Source organism: Monodelphis domestica, chromosome 1 (genome assembly GCF_027887165.1).
Source record: "Monodelphis domestica isolate mMonDom1 chromosome 1, mMonDom1.pri, whole genome shotgun sequence".
In the NCBI taxonomy this organism is placed as follows: Eukaryota; Metazoa; Chordata; class Mammalia; order Didelphimorphia; family Didelphidae; genus Monodelphis; species Monodelphis domestica.
In genome coordinates this window covers 400,718,114-400,741,055 of record NC_077227.1, presented here as the reverse complement: position 1 = coordinate 400,741,055, position 22,942 = coordinate 400,718,114, and the positions used below count along the sequence as shown (strand labels likewise).

Genomic DNA, 22,942 nt, shown 5'->3' with positions numbered 1-22,942 from the left:
CTCCTTCAAACTACTTTGCATTGATTTTTGTCTAGTGGAATGCAAGTTCCTGGAAGGCAGGACTTTTTTTACTTTCTTTCCTCAGAGGCTTAGCACAGCCCTGAATAGTTGACCATAAAAAAATAAAAGTTTGTTAAGTGAATGTAGGAAATTTTCATCATGGCCTTGGGGGTGAATTCTTGACTTGGGTGTGTTCTGCACATTAGCTTTTGGATAAAATCTCCATATTGGCAGCAGGAGTGCCCTGGGCAAAATGCTATGTTCACTAGGCCAGGAGTATTCCAGAACTTCCCCTTTGGCATTTTCAGCTCGCAGGTGACCAGGAAAGAGATATGGTCACTAGTGAATAGAGAGTTAGCTGGCCTCCAAACCTTGAAGACAGGCTGCCTTTTGAGTCCAGATTGAGACATATTGTCTATTTGACCCTGGCAAGTTATTTAACCTCTCAGTGCCTTAGGCAACGGTCTTGCACCGGGGTTCTTAATGTGGGGAAGGACTCCATCGATAGATCTTAGGAAGACTATGAATTTGGATGGGGGAAAATTGATTCTTTTATTTTTACTAACCTCTAATTGAAATTTGGCATTTCTTCTAATTGTGAATTTTTTTAAAACCCATTATTATGAGAAGGGGTTCTAAGGCGTCTTCAGACTGCCAAAGAAGTTCACGGCACCAAAAAAAGGTTAAGAGACTCTGAGAAGGTGCCTTCCCTATTCCAAAGAAATCATTGGTCCAGCCGTATAACCATGGAGGTGGGGAGACTGGGAAGGCAGGCCCGGCGCTGGGTAGAAGGTAGATTGATTAATCAATCTGCAATCCCGGGGGGCCAGAGGCGAAAGGAGGTGAAACCTGGCGGGGAGTCTGGGAATGACCTCAGCAAGGGCGGTCTCTACCTCTCAATGGGAAAGGGGGGGGTAGTGGAGGTGGAGGGCTTGTCAGTCAGTCGCCCCCCTGGCCAATCAACAGGTGGCCCCGCCTCCCCAAGCCCCTTTTCCGTCCTTTACTCCACCTCCTATCACCCCCAAGAAAAAGAGACAGACAGACTGACAGACTGAGTGGGTCGAACCCCTTCTCTGAGGCCCCCTACCCAAGGTCGACCTCCTCCCATTCCAGGTTGCGGAGCTGAGTTAGACGTGCTCAGGTGAGAGGAGGGGCAATGTCCTGCGGAGTCCTCCTCCCCCCCGGAGTTAAGCCCCGTATCCCTTTAAGAGGCTGGGCTCCCCCACCCTCTCCCTCTCACCGCTTTGTCTTTCTGAGCGCGGAGAAAGGGGGAGCGTCTTCGTTCCTATTCGCCGCCCGGTCCCTCTCCCCTCTCCCCTCTCCCCGCTCCCTTTGCTGCTTAGTGCTACGGACGCCACCGGATGTGGGGCGGGGGAGGCCGGGGGCAGCGCGGGCCCGAGAGCCCGGGGGCACTTAGGGGACCCTGCCGGGCTCCCGCCCAAGAGACACAGAGAGAGAAGCGAGGAGACCGGGAGAGACAGGCAGACAGGGAGAGGCCCAGAGGCTTGGACAGGCAGACTGGGAGCCGCCCTGCAGCTCCGCTCCATTCTTCCCCACTCCTGGAGCCAATGCACATGTTGATTTAGGGGCAACATCAGCCCCTTTCCTCCCCCTCCCTTCCCCTAAGCAGAGGGAAGAGAGAGGGAAAGGCGGACCCAGGTAGCAGCTGTGCCGGGGATGTGAAACTGACTCAGGCTGCAGGGTGGGTCTGAATAGTTGTGTGACTGCTTGTGAATGACTGTCCCAGGGACTTGTGTGCCACTGTTGCACTGTGCGAGTTTCTGCGTGTGACTTTAATTGTTTATTTGTACGTGGCTATTTCAAGGTCCGCGTGTATGTGATTGCTTCAGGGTGTGCGAGGAACAGTGTAGGGTATGCGCCTGAGTTCCAGTGTTTCGGGTGTGTGTGAGTGTGTGGGGAGGGGGAGAGAGAGACTGACTGGCTGACTGCTCTGTGCTCTTTTTCAGCCATTACTTCCTGAGTTTTCGAGAGATCTTATCGGTCTTGAATCGATGCTGGGGTTAGCACGATCGGAAGACTGACAAGGGGCTGGGGCGACCGACCGGGATAGTGTTCGCAGTTGGAAGGTGGTCCTGAGGGTTTGCCGGGGGAAAGCTGAGAGGGAAGGAAGCTGCTGAGGTGGGGGGCGAAAAGCCCCGCCTGCTGGGGACCGTGGGGAGGGGGGGTCTTTGTTCCGTCTGTCCGGGGAGGCGGGGTCTGCGCGGGCGGGGTGCTGGGGGTGGGGGTAAGTTTCTTGGCGCCTCCTTGGTTAACTCTGCATCTTCCTCCTCCTCTTCGTCGTCCTCCTCCCTCTTTCCTCCTCCCTCCCCCCGCCCCCGCAGGAGCCGCTGCCGCGGCGCGGTTAGCTGGATTGCTGGCAGAAGAATTGCTGGATTGCTGGCAGACTCAGCGCTCGTCCGGACGCTGCCCCCGAGCGCCCTCCGGGGTTCCTCAACCTGCCGTTTGGGACAAACTCGGGTCCGGAGGAGAGCAGAAGATCCCCGGAATGATGGCAGGGGCGGGAGCCCCTTTCGCCAATGGCTGCGGGTCCTGCGCCCCATCCGAGGCCGAGGTTCTGAATCTCTGCCGGAGTTTGGAAGTGGGCACCGTCATGACCTTGTTCTACTCCAAGAAATCCCAGCGACCGGAGAGGAAAACCTTCCAGGTCAAGTTGGAGACCAGGCAGATCACGTGGAGCCGTGGGGCAGATAAAATCGAAGGAGCCGGTAGGTGCCTGCGGCCCCGGCCCCCTTCCCTACCTTCCCTACTGTAGGAGAACTCCGGACGTTCTGTCCAGCTGTTTGTCCTGGGCTGGGGTTGGAGATATTTTTGCAAACTTTACGCGTTTCTAGCTCTCCCCTGCCGCCGCTGCTGCCGCCGCCTGCAGTTTCTCGTTATTCGGTTGCTTTGGGGAGGGGGCAAGGGCCGAGGGCCTGAGTTTCACTCCCAGCTTTACTCATAGCCAAGAGATTTTTATTCTCCTTGAAGGCCATGGATCAGATCCTGGCTGCCATGACGATTCATCCAGGGAAAATCGGGCCCAGGTGCTCTGAAAAGACACCTTCCCACCTCTTTGACCACAGGCCCAGGGTGCTCAGGCTGTGGACCAATGTTCTCCCCTCCTTAAGGATAACCGGAGTCACTGATGTTGGGGGTGGTGGTGTGAACCCTGAGTTTGGGGAGAGGGATCACTCTCAGGCAAGGGGAAGGTAGCCTTCTCTGGCTTTCCCCCTGCCTTGGGCCTGTCAGAAGAGGAAAGAAACAGCCACATTGTATCCCTTAGGTTGTTACATTGTTGCAGTTGGATGGTGGGGGGGTGGGAGGCCGGGAGGCCGGCAGACCAGCCAGCAGGCGCCTGCCTCTCCCACCTCCCTCCTCTTCCCGATCCCAAAGGGAAGGAAGCTGTGTTTGGGAAGGCCTGGGAGGGAGGGAAGAGAAGGCCTCCCCTAGCTCCCTCCTTCCTGCTCGGCCTTTTGTCCTTACACCGAATGTCTGCTTAGCCTGGGCCAGGCCCACAGGGGGTTTTCTGGGAACTAGGCCGGGTTGGTTCATGAGGTAGGCTCTCCCTGGCTAGGGGAGTGGGGGCCCTCCCCCAGTTAGGGTGCATGGTTCTGATCAGTCCAGCCCTTCTGGTCTGGTGGAAAGGTGTGTGAGCGAATGTGTTGTGTGAGAGAGAGTGAGAGTGCTTGCATGTGTGTCCCTGTGTGCTAGGACAGTGCAGGTCCCCTGGGTTGGCTCCCCTTTTCCAGAGAGGCCCAAAGGAAAAGTAGGTCTAGATTCTTGATGATGGACTTCCTGAGGAAGAGCCTCACTTCAGTGGAGGGTACTGGTAGGAATGACATCCAGCACTTTTGTCAGGACTGTATCCCCTCCTTGCAGTGGGGAGCCTGGAAGTGATAACCAAAGGGGATGCCCAGAGACTTCCCCAGGAGGTAGCCCTGGTGGAGAGAGGTCTTAGAAAGAGCCATTAATTAGCCAGGAAGGTCTGAGGTGTGCCTGGGATTGTGGGCCTGAAGAGGGAGAACTCTCTGGCCGGGGAAGCCTGAAGGAGGGCTGGGACCTCTTTTTCTCTTCAGGGAGGGGAGGGGAAGACAGAGGTGATATCCTCCAGCAGCATGGAGCTGGGCCACTCTTTAGGCCCGCACAGGAGCCTTCCTAAGGGAGGGGGCTAGAAAATGAAGCAGCTGAGGTCCTGCTTCTCTTGGCACAGTAGTGTAGACCAAGGAGCACCCCTCTGCCGGGGCCTTGTTGGAGGTTTCTGTTATTCCTCGGAGGGACACCCAGCACTAGGCCCTTGGAGGGAGTCGGGAAGCCTAGGTGTTTTGGAGAGGAGAGCAGGGTGCCTCAGGCTTTGAGATGGTGTGAGGACCTGGGAGGAGGGAGAGCCAGTGCATGGTTTAAGGATGCTGAGTGAGTGCGGTGGCTCAGAATCTGAGTAGAGTGGGGTCAGGTTTTGCAATGTCGAGGGCAGGGTGACATGGTCTGAAATTGGAGACTGTGGGAGGGGGTGTACCTGGGAATGGGAAGATGGGACGCTTGGATCCAGAAAGCTCAGACTTTATAAGAGAGTTGACCCGTTCCCATGGGTCCCACAGCTCCCAGGTCTGGATTGCTGAGGGTGCTCAAGTCAGCAGGCATTTTTTAGGGCCTCTCATTCAGATATCTGAACATTCTGCTGAGGTAGATTCAGAGGGGCTAGATTGGAATCCTGCCTCTATTGCTACATGTGTAATCTTGGGTGAGTCACTTGACCTCCAGGTGCCTCGGTTTCTTCATGTGCAAAATTACTTTCAATATCCTTTCTGGCTTTACATCTACAATCCTGAGACCTTTTCGTGGTATGCCTTTCCCTCTGTGCTACTGACAACTTCTTTAGGGGCCACCGAGGCCATTTAAATTCGGTAGACATTACAGGACTGCTCTGAGCACTGAGGAGCATTTTCTTGTTTACTTGTTCTCAATTGTTTTCAACTCTTTGTGACCTCATTTGGGATTTTCTTGGCAAAGATACTTTCCTTCTCCTGCCCATTTATTTTACAGATGAGGAAACTGAGGCAAACAGGGTTTAGTGACTTGCCCCTGGTCACACAGCTAATAAGTATCTGAGGCAAGATTTGAACTTAGGCGGATGAATCCCAAGCCCAACACTTCCAGACTGCCCTCACTGAGGGAGATATAGAATCCGTTTATGGGATTTATGTCTGGAAGGACTCTTAGTGATTTAGTTTAGTGCAGTAGATAGAGTACCTGGCCAACAGCAGGAAGATCTGAGTTCAAGCCTGGCCTCACACATTTATTAAATGTGTCATTCTGGGTGAATCACTTGCCTTCTGTCTGCCTTAATTTCCTTACCTGTAAAGTGGGGATAATAGAATCTATTTCACTAGTAGGATTGTTGTGAGGATTAAATGAGATAATATTTTTTAACACTTCAATGTAAGGCCTAGCCTTAGCAAGCACTTAATAAATGTTTATTTCCCTCCATCAGTTTCCAGGCGAGACCAAACATGGTGCAGTGCTGAGATTGCTAGATTCGGGGGAGCTGGGAGCTCTGGGCTTGAGTCCTAATTTTGTTGTGCCCCCAGGCTTTTTGCACTGAGCCTTTCCTTATTTCACACGGAAAGGGCTTGGACCAGGTGACATAGAAGGTCCCTTCCAATTTGAACGCCTTCGGTCCCTTGTTCATATGATTTGGCTGAGGTCATAAATAGGTAAATGAAAACTCAGTCAGGATTTAATCCCAGGTTTTCTGCCTCCCAGTAGGGGCCTCTTTCTGCTCCTGCTTGTGGTGATTTTCTTGAGGATCCTTACCCGCCCTCTAGGAGCTTACAGTCTAGTCAGATAAGATAAGGCACTGACATAGATAATGGTTATAGCATTTATAAAGTACCTACTGTATGGAGGTCTTCTGCTGCATTTACTAATAAGTGCCTACAGTAGGCCCTAGACCTAGCAGAGAAGGGAAATGATTCTGACTCTCAAAGCCTATATTAATGAGGGAGAAAACACATGGCTACATAAAACTGGAGAATGGCCATAAAGAGAATTAACACAAAGTAGCTGAGCACGGGGTATTTAGGAGGGAGTGCACGAGTAGCATATTGGGGGGATTCAGGAAAGATTTCATGTTGGAGGCAGTTTCTTGAATGAAGAAAAGGATTTGAAGAGAGGGGTGTGTTGGGGTGCATTGCAGCCATAGGGAATGACTAGTGTAAAGACAGAATTGGGAGATTTTTGTGTGTAAAGAACAGAAAGAAAATAGTTTAGCAGTATTTAGGAGTATAAAAAGGGGAGTCGGTAATATATAATGGGGTGATAATGAAAGGTTGGGGCCAGGTTGTGAAGGACATTTTATTTTGATAACAAATTTCCACATAAATTTTCCAAAGTCCTATGACCCATATTATCTCCCTCTCTTCTTTCCTCCCCCTTCCCGGAGCTGACAAACAATTCAATCTGGGTTATACAGGTATTATTGTGTATTTTTTGGGGGGTGTTATTCATATATATTATCACTCAAACCCATTTCCATATTATTCATTTTTGTAATAAAGCAATCTTTTAAAATCAAAACCCTAAATCACATATCCCATGCCCATATAAACAAGTGATAAAAGGATGCTATCCACATCCAGAGAAAGAACTGTGGAATAGAAATACAGAAGAAAAACATATGATTTATCCCTTGTTTATATGGGTTCTGGATGTGGAGTTTTGGTTTTAAAGGATTGCTCTATTACAAAAATGAATAATATGGAAATTGGTATCAAGTGATAACACATTTATAACCCAATGCTACTGCTTGTCAGCTTTGGGATCAGGGAAGAGGGGTGGGAGACAACATGAATCACATAATCATGGGAAAATATTCAAAAATTAAAAAATAAACAAGTGATAAATCACATATACATTTATTATTATGAAGAACTTTAAAGACAAAAAGGGATTTATATTTTATTAGAGGGAGTAGGGAGCCATTAGAGCTTACTGAGCAGTGGAGTGACCTGGTCACATTTGTATTTAAGGAAAATCACTTGTTGGTAGCATTGGGGAGGAGGATGTGGGGAGTGGGAAGAGGCTTGAGACTGGGAGGCCTATTAAGAGGCACTTATTAGAGTCTAGGTGAGAGATATTAAGGGCTTGAATTATAGTTAGGGGGCTTTGTGAGTGGAGAGAAGGGATCAGAGAGATCCCTAATTCCTAGACTAAGTAGACTACGAGGGAATAGGGTGAGGGAGAGGGAGGAGTTGAGCCTAACATCCAAATTTTGAATCTGTGAGGCCTTTAGCAGAAATAGGAATTTTTGGAAGAGAGGCAAGTTTTGAAGGGAAAATAAAAGACAGAGAATCCTGAGATAAGTGTTTTGTGAGGTCTGAAGAGAAAGAGTAAAGGTATTTGGCAGGGTTGGTGCTGGAGCTGGACTTTTAAAGGACAGTAGGAATTCAGAAAGCAAAGAGTGGGAAAACTGGCATTCTGGGTGGGGGGGACCAGTCTGAGCAAAGGCTTATGGTATTGAGAATATGGTGTTTCTAGGGATATGTTATTTTTTTCCAGTATAGAGCATATCAAGGAGTAGGGCGAAACGAGCCAGAAAAATAGCGAAATTCATACTCTTTAGGACCCCTCCAGTCTTGGGGGCAGGGCCAGAGACAGGGGTTCTCCTTTGAGCCAGGCTGGCCCTGTTGGGTTATGTAGCCCTCTATATTCCCCACTTTTCTCTATTTTGTAGGAACCTGTGTTTGGGGCTTTTAGGGGTTCCATTTCTCCATATCTTCCTTGCCACCCAGCTCCCAGCTCTGTCCATGGCTCTGTCTGTGCCTGTTTGGATCTGGCTCTTTACACTGTTTTTGTGGGTAGGCATGAATACCTGTGCTTGGGACTAGAGGTGTTTAGATAAGGTGTGCCTGCTTGCCTCTGTTTGCACGTGTGTGTGAAAGATGAGCATGTGCCTTCCTTTCTGGGTGTGATGTGATGTTCTTGCCCACCCAACGGGTGTGTGTGTGTGCATGAATTTATCTGTGGGCATTTGTAAGATCTGGAGTATGATTATGTGAGAGAGATGAAAGGCTCACAGAGTGTGAGAACTAGAAAGGGACTTTAAACATCTTAGTTCATCCCCTTCCTTTTACATAGAAGTAAACCGAGGCCCAAGAAGGACAGTGACTCTCTGGAAGTCTGTGATGTTCAGAAACCAGCATTTTGTTCTACCTCCAAGTCCAAGACCCTGCTTTTTGTTACACCACAAAACAGTATAGTATAAATTCAAAGACCCCTAAACTAGGGCAGTTAGGTGGTGCACTGGATAGAGTGCTGGGTGTGGAGTCAGGAAGACAGTCGTTGTGAATTCAAATCTGCCCTCCGACACTAAGCTGTGTGACCTTAGACAAGTCACTTAACCCTGTTTGCCTCAGTTTCCTTATCTGTAAAATGAATCATAGAAGGAAATGACAAACCTCTCCAATATCTTTGCTAAGAAAACCCCAAATGGGGTCAGGAAGAGATGGATGTGATTAAGAAATGACTGAATAGTAATAAACTGGGGTTGAGTTTTCTCCTTGACTCCTTTCTTACTGATGAGGTGATCATTGTCCCTGACAGACCTCCATTTCCTTCTATGAAGGCAGAATGCTAAATCTTAGAATTACTGTGAACTTTCAGTGAGATGATGAATTCGAGTGGTCTTTGGTTCATCACAGCTTTCCAGAGGAAGGCATTTTCTTACATGCATGTGTGTGTGCAGCAGAGACATAGCTGGGTGGCCTTTGGTGTCTTGAGCTCCAGACTCAGATGTTGAACCCCAGAGCTCCCATCCCAGCTGTGAATCCTACATTTTCCTTGGAGGCCTCTCGGGAGTGGGGCTCACCTTGGGGATTTTGAGTGTCTTCAATCCTTCTGGCTATCACAGGTGGCACCAATAAGGATTCTTAACCTGGGATGTAGAACTTGTTTTTTCCAAAAAATTTGATAACTATGTAACTATTTCAGCATAATAGATTTCCTTTGTAATTGTGTGTAAATTTTATGCATTAGGAAATATGATGCAGAGGTTTCACCAGTCTGACTTTCAAAGAGTGTGTGTGTATATGGGCAGGGGAAGAATGGGGGGGGGGGCTGTGCCTGATACCAAAAAAGGTTAGGAACCCTTGCCTTAAAGATTGGGTGTGTGTGTGTGGGGGTGATATGCCCAGGGACATAGTCTTGAATAGTTCGGGCTGAGGCAAAGGATTATAGTCCTGAAAGGCCTTCTTGACTTCTCTGGCAATGCTTTGCCTCTTCTGCTGTCCAGGACCCTGTGTGTCCCTCTGTCAACCTCGGCCTCTTGTCTCCCCACCCTGTAATGGGATTGTGTGAGGGGAGATGGAGTGTAATGAAGTGTCCTATCCCAGGATCAGCTTTGACAAGCTATGTCACAGCTTAGAACCTCTCAGAGTCCCTTGTATCCTTCAAAATTTAGCCAGGGCACTGCCTTCTACACAAAATCTCTCCCAGCTCTCCCTTCCCTCCAGCCTCTTATATTCTCCCAATTCCTTTGTATTCTGTAGATACCTCTTTATGTATGTGTTCCCTCCTGATAAGCTCCTTGAAGACTGGGTCTGTTTGTTTAACGCTCATCTTTGTATTGATGCCTGGCATATAATATCCTTCCTTCCTTCCTCCCTCCCTCCCTCCCTCCCTCCCTCCCTCCCTTCCTTCCTTCCTTCCTTCCTTCCTCCCTCCCTCCCTCCCTCCCTCCCTCCCTCCCTCCCTTCCTTCCTTCCTTCCTTCCTTCCTCCCTCCCTCCCTCCCTTCCTTCCTTCCTTCCTTCCTTCCTCCCTTCCTTCCTTCCTCCCTCCCTCCCTCCCTCCCTCCCTCCCTCCCTCCCTCCCTCCCTTCCTTCCTTCCTTCCTTCCTTCCTTCCTTCCTCCCTCCCTCCCTCCCTCCCTCCCTCCCTCCCTCCCTCCCTCCCTTCCTTCCTCCCTTCCTCCCTTCCTCCCTCCTTCCTTTCCTCCCTCCTTCCCTTCCTCCCTTCCTCCCTTCCTCCCTCCTTCCTTTCCTCCCTCCTTCCCTTCCTTCCTTCCTCCCTTCCTCCCTCCTTCCTTTCCTCCTTTCTTCCCTCCCTCCTTTCCTCCCTTCCTCCTTCCCTCCTTTCTTCCTTACCTTCCTCCTTCCCGTCTTTCCTTCTCTCCACCTTTTTTAAAATAAGACCTGGAATTTCCTTAGTATAGGGAGCTCCCAGTGAGGAATATCTTCTGCCAAAGTAGATGGGCATCTTCCCTGCAATTTATAGAGTTGCCTGGGGCACTGAGATAAATTACTTCCTCTGTGTCTCATAGCTAGTATGTCTCAGAGACTGGACTTGAACCAAGGTCTTCCTAACTCTGAGACCAGCAGTCTCCCCACACTGCCTTTCTCTACAGGAGTATGTTTAATACTTGTTGACTGATTGACTGATAACAGTTTCACACAGGAATTCTGGTGCTGAAGTAAGTAGATCTGTTATGTTTGTGTTATCATTGAAAGCTCTCTGGATGTGGAGATATAAGCCCTGGATTCAAGCCCTAGGCTTTCTGATTCACAGCTGGGTGTCCCTAGAAGTTATTTTCCCTTCTCTCTATGGGAGTGTTAGACCTGCTGACCTCTCAGGTCACCCCAACCTCTCTAGATTTGTTGTTTTAGAGCTCTGGGATTATGAGTCCTGGAAGAAGGGACTGTTCTCAGGCCTGGCTTCTTCTGGACAATAGGCGTTTTTCATGTTTTGAATGTTAATTTTTTCTGAGGATGGTTTCCTTCTGACCCATTGCTGCCTGCTCCTGCCTGCAGAGAAATGCTGTTTGAACACATTGGCTGAGAGACTGCTGCTTTGTAGGAAATAAGAGCAACCTCTATGGCCTGTGTTGTGATAGGACCTCCGTTCTCTTTTCCTCTGGCTGTTGCCTCTGTCCCAGGAATTAATCATGAGCTCTCTTTACCTTCTCTGTTTCACCTATAACAAGTGGCTTTAATGGACCTTGGCTCCAGGTGAATTGGACAGAGGGAAGGTGGCCTGGCGTGAGTTTTGTCAGGGATCTGGTCTGAGTCCAGTAACTCCTTCCTGCCAGGTTTGGATGACTGGAGACCCTCAAGGTTACACATGGAAATGAAAGCTGTTTGGATGGAGGTGGGAGACTGGCAGGATTGGGAACAGCTGTGGATCTAGTTCAATTCTACAAATATTTATTGAATTCCTGCTATGTAACAGGTTCTTTTGGTTCAAGAAGTCTATCGAGTCTCTGCTGTATCACAAAGAACTGTATCATGTCAAGAACTCCTTTAGATAATAATAATTCATTTAACTGCAATGCTTTATAAAGCACTTTGCTCATAACCTGTAAAAAGTAGATAGTGCTGAGGAAACTGAAGCTGTGACTTGCCCATCATCACAGAGCTAATAAGTCCCTGAGGCCACATTTGAACCCAGGTCTTCTTTACTTTACATACTTTAAATACCTATAGAAATGTAGATTTATTTATTTTTAATTCCATTTTATTTTCAACTCCACAATTTCACTTCACTCTTGAGAAAGCAAGGAAAACAAAATCCCTGTAACAATCATGTATAGTCAAGTAAAAAAATATCCTGTATAAGTCATGTCCAAACACATATGTGCCGTGTGTGTATATATATGAAATGTAGTTTAGATCTGTCAGAGACCTTAGAGGTCATCTAGTCCTATCTCCCCAGTCTCTTTTTTTTTATTATTATTAAAATTTTTTTAAACCCTTATCTTCTGTCTTAGTAACAATTCTAAGACAGAAAAGTGTTAAGGGTTAGGCAATCGGGGTTAAGTGACTTGCCCAGGGTCATACAATCTGGAAGTATCCAAGACCAGATTTGAATCTAGGTCCTCCTAACTCCAGACCTGGCCCTCTATCTACTTTGCTGCCTAGCTACCCTAACCCCTCTCATTTTATTGAAGAGGAAACTTCTCACTCTGAATTATTTTAGATTAGGCATTCCCATTTCCTAGTATTTCTGGGGAGAGGAAACATAACGAAGGGGCAGCCCATTCCATTGTCAGATATAAGAACGTGGCTTTGGGATCAAGACCTGGGCTTCCAACCTTGCTCTGCCACCAACTAGTTTAGCTGGTCGCCCTTGAACATATATCATATGTCCTGTGGCCACCCGACACCTTTGCTGCCTTCTGCTGGTACCACCCCAGGACCTGGGAAGTTGGGAGCCTTACCTTTAGTTTCCTACTTTGCCACATCTTGGCTGTGTGACCTTAGGGAAGTCTCTTTTTGTCTCTGGGATTCAGTTTCCTAGATTGTAAAAGGGAAAGGCTGGATGAGGCCCTCTGAAGTCCCATAGTAACCGAGTGATTAGCAAAGGTCCTGCACGAGGCAGAAGGGGCTGGAGCTTTAGAGCTGGTCATGGAGCGAGGTGGTTCTTAGAGCTGAGATGTAGCTGCTACAGGTCTTGGGAGCTTCTGGTCCAAGTGATGCTATTTCTCAGGAGGCAGAGATGCTTGATCTAATTCTGATTCAAAGCTCCTTGATTTAGAGCTGGAAGGGATCTTTATTTCATGGTCTCAGTTGTATTTGTCTCTTTGTGACCTTATTTGGGGTTTTCTTGGCAAAGGAGTAGTTTGCCATTTCCTTCTCCAGTTTATTTTACTGATGAAGAAACTGAGGAAACAGGGTTATGTGATTTGCCTAGAGTCACACAGCTAAGGAAGTGTCTGAGGCCAGATTTGAACTCGCAAAGGTAGTCTTCCTGCATCCAGGCCCAGTACTCTAGCCACCATGCCACCTAGTTGTCCTGTAGCTGCAGGAAGGGATTGTAGGGAGGGCAATCTTATCCAAACCCCCTTACTTTAACAGATAGGGAAACCAGAATGGTTAGTCACTTGTCCAAGGTCTTAAAGATGGAGTAGATTCTCTGATTCCAAATCCAGCATTCTTTTCACTGTACCAGAGATTTTATCTCCAACTTCCCCTTGGGCTTGAAATACTATCAAGCAGTCAGTCAGTCAGTCAGTCAAACAACAAGCATTAGGTAAGAGCTTGTACAAAATGTTAGGAATACCAATAGGCAAATACAGAGTGAAACAATGCCTTGGAAGGAGGTGTTTAGGAATCCTGTGAAAGGTGCTTGAGTCTGGAGTCAGCTGGGAGCATCTGGCCATCCTGGCTCCCAGAGAACGTGGACTTTGGCCCCCTTGGCCAGCTGCTGCTCTCCATGAGCCAGACTTGGCTAGGGGAGGGGACCTTTTTTAATAACATACGTTTGGACTCCAAGACCCTGGGCGACAGGAGGTGCCGCTTCCTTCCTGGCCCCAGAAACAACAATGCTTTGTAAACAACCCCCCTGGGACCTTTTTGGAGTCTGGGGTGGGGCCCCAGGGAGCTTAGATTAGGAGGGGGGCCTCGGACCCATTAAAGGAGGAAGGTTTGGGAGAAGAACCGAGATGACTCCCGTTAGGTGGGGGGCTCAGTGTTGGGAAGAGGGGGGACTAGAGGAGAATGTGAAGACGGAGAAAAAATATGAGCAAGTGGGGAGAGCTAGGAGCGCCAGCCTGAATTTGGGTGTGGGACAAGTGGAGGAGGATACTAGGGAGGTGCTGATGAATATTTTACCACAAATAATCTGCATTGTTAACATTTTATTTTCACAATCACCTTCTTAAATCTAGCCTGTCAACAGAACAACAAATCAAGCCCTAATATGCCGACTGCTGATTTCTAAGACTTAGACTTGAACATTTCACAATCGGCTGAGGGTTCCAAATGACTTCAACACACCTGGGAGAACAGGAGTCTCTTGGCTTCCACTCTTCAAGGCCTCATGGCGTGCCTGATGGGCCTGAATCCAGGAGGGTTGTTGGATTGGGCAGAGGTGGTGCCAGGTCATATTTAGAAACTGAACTTGGGAAGTAAGATGGCATCCTAGGGAAACCTCTTATCTCGTCTGCAAGGCTTTCTGGAGTGCTGAACTTGACTCTGTTCTGGGCAAAGGATGGGGGAGGAATTTGGACCCTCTGCCCCTCTGAGGAATTCATAATCTAGTTGAGGCTATGAGTCTAGCATATATATTATCATCTCTTTTTAGGTGACATATTTGCTGGTACCGATTGTTAGTCGGTCCTATGGGGCTAGACTGTAGAGGCCTCAAGTGCCAGGCACAGGCATTTAACCACTTGTTTATTATATAGGCTTATAAAATTCATAAGATTATAGAATTTTAAGTTGGAAAGGACTTTAATAATCATCTAGCCCAGGAGTCTTCTTGGAGTCCATGAACTTAAAGAAAAAATGTTGTTATACCTGTATTTCTGTATAATTGATTTCCTTTGCAAGCCTATGTGTTTTATTTTAAGCTTTTAAAACATTCTGGGGGCAACTGGGTGGCTCAGCCAATGGAGAGCCAGGCCTGGAGATGGGAGGTCCTAGGTTCAAATGTGGCCTCAGACACTTCCCAGCTGTGTGACTCTGAGCAAGTTACTTGACCCCCATTGCCTAGCCCTTACCACTCTTCTGCCTTGGAGCCAATACACTGTAGTGATTCTAGGACAGAAGGTAAGGGTTTTTAAACAAAACAAAAACAAAAATGAAAAAAACCCACCATTATTCTGAGGAGTTCATACTGTCAAAGAGATCCATAACACAAAAAAGTTAAGGACCTCCATTCTAGTCTAGCCATCTCATTTGATATAGGGAAGAGGGGGGAAACAACTTACTCATGGTCACCCAGTTAATAAATGGCAGAGATTAGATAACACCCAGATCTTTCCATTCCAAATTCAGTAATTCAGTGCCTCAAAAAAAAAAAAATCCTTGCTTTTTGTCTTAGTTACAAGCTCCAAGGCAGAAGGGCAAGGGCTAGGCAATTGGGGTGAAGTGTCCTGCCCAGGGTCATACAGCTCAGAAGTGTCGGAGGCCAGATTTGAATCCAGGTCGTCTATACTCCAAACCTGGTGCTGCACCCACTGAACCTCCTGGCTGCTCCAAAGTGCTCTAGTACACATCATTCCCCCTGTTCCATTTTATTATTATTATTTTTGAGTTTCCTTCATTCCGCCTGGTAGGTTTGGGTTCCAGTTAAGAGAGTGGTCTCTTCTCTCAATTGGGTGGCCTCGGTTTTCCAGAGATAATGATCATTGGAGTAACTTTTTGGAGGGAGTGGATAGACAGACATTTCAGATCATGCTCGATGGAGCTCTGACTTCCTCTCTAGTCTTGTGTGTGGTTTGGTGTGGGGACTAACCCCTAACCCCTGAGGACTACCGTCCCTGAGGGAGGTGGGGATGTGGTTTTAGAAATTTGCCTGAGGCCAAGGTGTGGACATCTCGGTCAGAAACCCTCCTACTTGCTATCTCTGGGCTGGTGAAAGAGAGGAGTCTTGATTCTCTGCCCCCTTGGCCTTCCTCTCTTTCCTATCTCTTCAACCTGTCCCAGTAATTAGAGGGGCCAACCTGACCTGAAGGACCCAGCACTTCTTCCTCCAGCAAGATGCCCTGGGGGCCAGGATAAAAAGGCAAGTTCTGCCCCTGAGGCCATACAAAAGAAACCTTGCTCTTCTTTCTCCTTGACAGGTTTTAAGAGAATTGAAAACAACCTCTTTTTCTCCACATTGTTCTTTCCCAGATCCTCTGCTTTCTCAGTTTAGCCATGATCAACTGTGTTTAGGGGGAGACAACCTATTCTTTTTTTATATAACTGATGGCTGCTGGTCAGGCACCCAAAGCTTTTAGACTCTTTAAAGGGGCATTTATAAAGCCTTCTAAAATTAATCTTTTGGGAGTGGGTAAGGAGAATGGAATTTATTTTGCCAAACACGAAATGGAGATGAGCTAATACTAACAGCCTTAATGAGACCATCAGTTAAATAAACCATTAGATTGAGGACCAAATGTCATTACAGGAATGAGCCTATGAAAGGATGATCTCCTTCTGCCCCCAGTATGTATTCAAATGTGATTATTAAGTCATTAATAAAATGCCCCAGAAGGCTATGTGATAGTTCGGAGGATGTAATTACATATTATGTTTCCAGAAACCATTTTCTTGATTGTCTGATTGTATTTGAGTGAAGATTGGAGGATATAGGATCACCCTCTACCCCTTGACTTTGTTGTTGGGTTTCACTTGTGTCTGACTCTCTGTGACTTCATTCTTGGCAAAGAACTCATTTTACAAATGAAGAACTAAGGAAATAGTAATGGTTAAGTGACTTGTCCAGGATCACAGCGCTAGTAAGTGTCTGATACCAGATTTGAACTCAGGAAAATGAGTCTCTATGATTCCCAGCCTGCAGTGCTCTGTCCACTTGGCCACCTACCTGCTCTGCCCTTGGACTAGAGACAGGGACTTAAGCATTAGAAAAGTCTCTCTTGTTTCAGAAGAGCCAAAGGAAGATGCTGGGCACCAGGCCAGAAGGGGACCCCCCCCACCCCATGGGAGAGGCAGGAGGAAAAGAAGGATTTGTAGATTGTTAGAATTAGAACATAGAGCTAGAGGGAACCTTAGACTACAGCTTGCCAAAGCTGGAAGGGTTGCTCTCCAAGGACCCTTCCATTTCTGAAGCTGCCTCCAGGCCCTGTAATCTCAGACATCATTTAGTCCATCTCTTGTAGAGGAGGAAGCTGAGGCCCACAAAGGGGAAGTGGCTTGCAACCAAGTTTCTATTGAAAGAGGGATATATACCCTAGCCCATAACCAGAATTGACCCACAAGGGGCTCCTCTTCAGGCACATTCCTCTTGGGTCAGAGGTGATTTACATAGAGATAGGACTTTTCACTTACCCAAGAGAATCTCTGTAGTTGAGTGCAACCAAGCACACGATCTGTTTGCTCTGTGGAAATTACCATGTGTGAAGCTCATATTCTAAGAAGAGGAAGTCACGCACACAGATGACAAGCATGAGGTATTAAAGAATATGATGCAAGTACAAAGGAGAGTCTTAGCAAAGTGTTAGGAGATGTAGGAGGACAGAGACGTCTCTGGGGAGGATGGCTAGGGACAGCTAGGAGACTCAGTGCATATGACCTCAGATACTTCCTAGCTGTGTGACCCTGGGTAAACCCTGAACCCCCATTGCCTGACCCTTAGTGCTCTTCTGCCTTGGAACTGATACCTAGGACTGATTCTAAGACACAAAATAAGGGTTTATGTATTTATTTTTAAAAGGAAGGTTGGCTAGAGAAGATGGTACTTGAGTTGGACCCTGAAGAAAGGGGAAGAGAGTCCATGGTGGGCTTTACAGAAACAGGAGAGAGTAGGATGAGAATGGGAGACATTCAGTACATCACCTGGAATGTTGTTGTATTTGTGTAGAACAGTGACAGTCTGGGCTGAAAATGCCATATTTACTGAGTATTTCAAGCACAGTGAATACCCTCTGTAAGGAACCCTGAGGGAAGAAATGCTCTCACTCTAGAGGTTGCAGGAGGACTCTACTGTAATTCAAGAAGCATTTATGAAGCACTCAGTTGGTACAGTGGCTAGAACCCTGGACCTGGAATCAGGAAGACTAGAGTTTAATTAATTTGTAAAAATCCCTTACTTTCTGTTGTATTAACTCTTTTTAAAACGTGATTAATTTTGTTGTCATTAAAATTTTTTTTCATTGATTAGTTAATTTAGAATATTTTTTTCCATGGTTATATGATTCATGTTCTTTCCATCCCCTCTTCCCTCCTCCCCTCCTAGAGCTGATGAGCAATTCCACCAAGTTTTACATGTGTCATTGATCAAGATCTATTTCCATATTAATATTTGCATTAGGGTGATTGCTTAGAGTCTACATCCCCAATCATGTCCCCATTGGCCCATGTAATTAAGCAATTGTTTTTCTTCTGTGTTTCTGCTCCCACAGTTCTTTCTCTGGGTGTGGATAGTGTTCTTTCTCATAAATCTCTGTGTATTGTCCTGAATCATTGCTTTGCTACTAGTAGAAAAATCTGTTACAATCGATTGTACCACAGTGTATCAGTCTCTGTACAATGTTCTCCTGGTTCTGCTCTTTTCACTCTGTATAAATTCCTGAAGGTTGTTCCAGTTCACATGGAATTCCTCCAGTTCATTATTCCTTTTAGCATAATAATACTTCATCACCAACAGATACCACAATTTGTTCAGTCATTCCCCAGTTGAAGGGCATCCCCTCATTTTCCAGTTTTTTTGCCACCACAAAGGGTGAGGCTATAAATATTTTTGTACAAATATTTTTCCTTATTATCTCTTTGCTATAAACCCAGCAGTGGTATGGCTGGATCAAAGGGCAGGCAATCTTTTAATGCCCTTTGGGTATTTGCCTTCCAGAATGGTTGGATCAATTTGCAACTCCACCACCAGTGTATTAGTGTCCCAATTTTGCCACAACCCTGTCAACATTTATTATTTTTCTTTACTGTCATATTGGCCAATCTGGTAGATGTGAGGGGGTACCTCAGAGTTGTTTTACTTTGCATTTCTCAAATTATGATAGATTTAGAACACTTTTTCATGTGCTAATTGTTAGTTTTGATTTTTTTAATCTGAAAACTGAGTTTATGTCCCTTGCCTATTTATCAATTGGAGAATGACTTGCTTTTTTTCTTCAATTGACTTAGCTCCTTATGAATTTGAGAAATTAGACCTTTGTCAGAGGCTTTTATTATAAAGATTTTTTCCCCAATTTGTTATTTTCTACTTTTGGTTGCATTGGTTTTGTTTGTGCAAAAACCTTTTCAATTTAATATAATCGACATTATTCATTTTACATTTTTGTGATATTCTCTTGCTTGGTCTTAAATTCTTTCCTTTCCCATAGATCTGACAGGTATACTATTCTATGTTCCCCTAATTTACTTATGATTTCTCTTTTTATATTTAAGTCATTTACCCATTCTGAATTTATCTTGGTGTAGGGTGTGAGATGTTGATGTAACCCTAATGTCTCCCACACTGTTTTCAAATTTGGGTTCTTGTCTCAGAAGCTGGCATCTTTGGGTTTATCGTAACTCTCTTGCTGTGGTCATTTACCTCTAGTCTATTCCATTGATCCACCCCTCTCTTTCTTAGTCAGTATCATATTGTTTTGATGACCACTGCTTTATAGTACAGTTTAAGATCTGGTACTGCTAGGCCTCCCTCCTTCACATTTTTTCATTATTTCCCTTGATATTCTTGATCTTTTGTTCCTCCAAATGAACTTTGTTATAATCTTTTCTAATTCTATAAAAAAAAGTTTTTTTGGTAGTTTGATAGGTATGGCTATATTAACAACTCTTAAGACAAAAGGGCTAGGCAGATGGGGAGTGTGGGTGGTTAGGTGACTTGCCCAGGGTCACATAGCTAGGAAATATCTGAGGTTAGATTTGAACCGAGGACCCCTTGTCTCCAGGCCTGATACTCTATCTACTGTACCACCAGACTGCCCTAAAACTAGAATTTAAATCCAGCCTCAGCCATTCATTAACTGTGTGACCCAAGGCAATGTACAACCTCTATCTACCTAAGTTTCCTTAACTCTAAAATGAAGATTATGTCACCTACCTTCAAGAGTTGTTGTGGGGATCAAATGAGATAATATCTATAAAAGCATTAAACACAGTTCTTAGAATATAGTAAATACTTAACTTACTAGTTGTATGACACTAGACTAGTCACTTAATCATAATTGTTTGCCTCAGTTTCCTCATCTGTCAAATGAACTGGAGAAGGAAATGGAAAGCTACTCCAGTATCTTTTCCAAGAAAATCCCAAATGGGGTCATGAAGAGTAAGAGGCAACCAAAAATTACTAAATGACCACAATGAAGACAAAAATGATCCAGTCCCTGCTCTCCAGGAGCAAGAATAATAGCAGGAGAGAGAGAGGCAGGGTATGATAAAAGGCCTGATTGGGATAAAGGAGGCCTGTTAGACTTTGTGCTTTATTCTCAACTAAACTCTGTATTTCTGTTTTTTTAATTGAAATTTTTTATTTAATTAATTAATTTAAAATATTTTTCCATGGTCACATGATTCATATTCTTTCCCTCCCCACCGTCCACTCCCCTCCCATAGCCAATGAGCAATTCCATTGGGTTTTACATGTGTCATTGGTCAAGACCAATTTCCATATTATTAATATTTGTATTAGTGTCTATATCCCTAATCATATCCCTATCAACCCATGTGATCAAGCAGTTGTTTTTCTTCTGTTAATGTATTTTCACTGACAAAGAAAGCTTTGGAACCATGTATTAAAAGAATTTCAAGAAGTGGAACTAAGAAGCACTGAGGCACAACTGATTACTAGGAGAAACATGAGACATATTCCAACTGTAATACAGCCTGTCTTCACAAGGGAGTGTGAATTTGCTAAGGAATGCTCCCTTCATTGATATTGGCATCTATGTATGTGGGGTTCTATTTCTTTGTGGAGAGGGGGAGGGATACTCAAATGATTTGAATACTTGTTTTTTCCTGGCTACTTTCCTATTCTGCTCTAATTAAATGCTTTGCTATTTGAAAAGAAAAAAACAACAAAAAATCAACTGACTTACCCAGAATAAGGCTCTACTTAGAAAATTCTGTAATCAGTAAGTTGTGAGTTGAAATGAATGTAATCTAATTGAGAGTTTGACTTCCACAGAAATAGTCTCAAAAATTGTCAGTCAGAACTGCAAGGGATAGGAAGCCAGAGGCAGGAACGGGCAGTGCTAGAATGGATAAACCAGCACGGCCTCATGGGCCTCCCAGACTGAAGGAGTCAAGTGGGCTCTCGAGAATGACTACAATTCAGGTGAGTTAGGAAAGCATGTATAGGCAGGAGAACAGTGTGAGCAAAGTTACTAGGCTTATGTGAATGTGAGCTGCAATGGTTGAGGCAGGCTTAGACCGTAGGAGGGAAAGGTATGGGAGTAATTAGCTTGGTTGCCCAGGAAGAAGTTCTGGGAGGTCGAGACCAGACTCAGAGGAGCCTGGTGGGCTTGAAAATTTTTGGCATTGGCTTGGATTGAGGCATCCAGGGCCTACTTGTTTTTAGAAGACACCAAGCTAGGAAGGAGCCATTTAATAAATGCTTTGTTGACTAACTGATGGACAGTATTGGGCCAAAAAAAGATGTTGACGAACTAGAATTATATGTAGAATATAAGAAAAATTTGAATAGGGATGAAAAAATATCCAATTGGTTTCAGAAAATCATCTGTAATCATCTGCAGAGTGAAGGAAGTGTCCTGCTGGACCCTACCCTGGTCAGACCCTATCTGGAGTGTTAGGTTCAGTTCCGGTTGTTACTTCGTATGGAAGGACATCAGCAGGCTGACTAGTGCCTAGAGGAGAATGACCAAGATGACAAGGGGCCCCTCAGAAAATAAGTTGAAGGAATTGGGGGATATTTGGCCTGGAGAAAAGACTTAGGAGGAACATAAAGCTGTCTTCAAATATTTGAAATGTCATGTAGAAAAAAGATTAGAGTTGTTATACTCATCCCCAGAAGGATAAGTTAGTAATAATGAATAGAAATAGAAAATCTTCAATCTGGCCATTAAAGCCCTGTGCCATATGGCTCTCTCTACCCTTCCAGTCTTAGTTTTTATTACCCCTTCCCCTCCACACATCTCTTACCCGCTTCGTACACTCTAAACCAGCAAAGGAATAAATGTGCAGAATATACTGTCTTTCACATCCAGTATTTGCAATGCTTATCCTTCTCACCCTACCTTCCCGAGGCTAGCTGAAGTGTCACCTTCTACTGGAAGCCTCTCCCAACCCCCTTGTCTGTCTTGACACATTAATTCATATTTATCTATCAGAATACGCTTTGTATTTATCTCTCCTAGATAAGTTCCTTAAGTTCCTTGAGGGCAAGTAAGGTTTATTTTTGTTCTTGTATCTCCAGTGCCTTGTACCTAGTATGAACTAATTAAATGTTTGCAGAACTGGGTTTTATGGAAATTGGTTTTCAAATAGTAAAGCAAAGAATAGAACTATCAAGAGACTGTTGCCCCGTGGGAAGCAATGGTAGTTATGATTGGTGAGGGCCTCCAGAGAAGAGAAAAGATTTAAGACATGTGCCTGGTCTCACAGACAGAGGTCACAAGACTTGCAAGTTCTCTGGCATGTCCAATAACTTTGTGATGGGGCTGAAGATGCAGGTGGATCCACGGTGTGACAGTCTAAAGTATGAAGTATGGTCATGGACAGGGTCCAAAGTACTATTAGCGGATGGGTCTTGGTCAGGGTCTGAGACAGCTTGTGAAGTCTTGGTTTTTGGTGGATCCTGTTGCTGAACCAACAAGGGTCCTGATGGTTGGGCTTAAAAAATAATTAACCCTTACCTTCTATCCTAGTAAGTCCTCTATGTCAGGAGAGCAGTAAGGGCTAAGCAGTTGGGGTTTAGTGACTTACTCAGAGTCACACAGCTAGGAAGTGTCTGAGGCTTGATTTGAACATACTTCCTCTTGACTCCAGGCCTGGCCCTCCATCCAGTGAACCATGTAGCTGCCCCAACAGCTGGGCTTCTGGCCAAGGCTTTGTCTAGTTAGCATTTGCAGTTGAAGGCAAATGGGACACAGAGAGACTTGAGTCCCATCCCCTTTCGATGAATTCTAGTCTCCACCCGCAAATATTTCAGGGCAATGGAAGGAACGTGCAACTGTGTGTTCCCAGAATCACTGTCATCTTGATAAGATTATGGAGAATTGGAGATTTGAGAAGATGCCAGCACTCTGAGCCTGTTCTGATATTTCAAAAACAGAAATAAGGTCAGATTCTGAACACTGTTTGTGTCTGTGAAGATTCTAGAACAAAGAGCAAATAGATGGATTGTGAGCATCTGCAATCAATAGGCTCAAACATGGGGGTTCATTAAGACTAGAACTTGATATATTAACTTAATTTCCTTTTTTGATAGTGTTGCTAGATCACAGAATCTTCAGTTTAGGGTGGGAAGGGGGCATCTGCCCAACCCCCTCATTTTATGGACTAGGAATAGAGTCCCAGGGGAAAG

At 45.6% G+C, this 22,942-nt stretch overlaps 1 protein-coding gene across 8 annotated transcripts in view; it reads left to right on the top strand.

Annotated features, from left to right (window-relative positions):
* Positions 1–1,003: 1,003 nt before the first annotated feature.
* Positions 1,004–22,942, top strand: part of PLCG1 (phospholipase C gamma 1) — a 72,083-nt gene continuing 50,144 nt past the window's right edge. The window contains exons 1-3 of one of the 8 annotated variants that reach the window (XM_056811876.1): positions 1,004–1,141; positions 1,968–2,087; positions 2,343–2,726. In XM_056811876.1, coding sequence (XP_056667854.1) covers positions 2,507–2,726 — 220 coding nt within the window. In that variant the 5' untranslated portion in view covers positions 1,004–1,141; positions 1,968–2,087; positions 2,343–2,506. Of the gene's footprint in view, positions 1,142–1,238; positions 1,703–1,967; positions 2,140–2,342; positions 2,727–22,942 lie in introns of those variants that run through there. The other 7 variants (XM_056811882.1, XM_056811878.1, XM_056811881.1 and 4 more) reach the window with 7 other exon arrangements.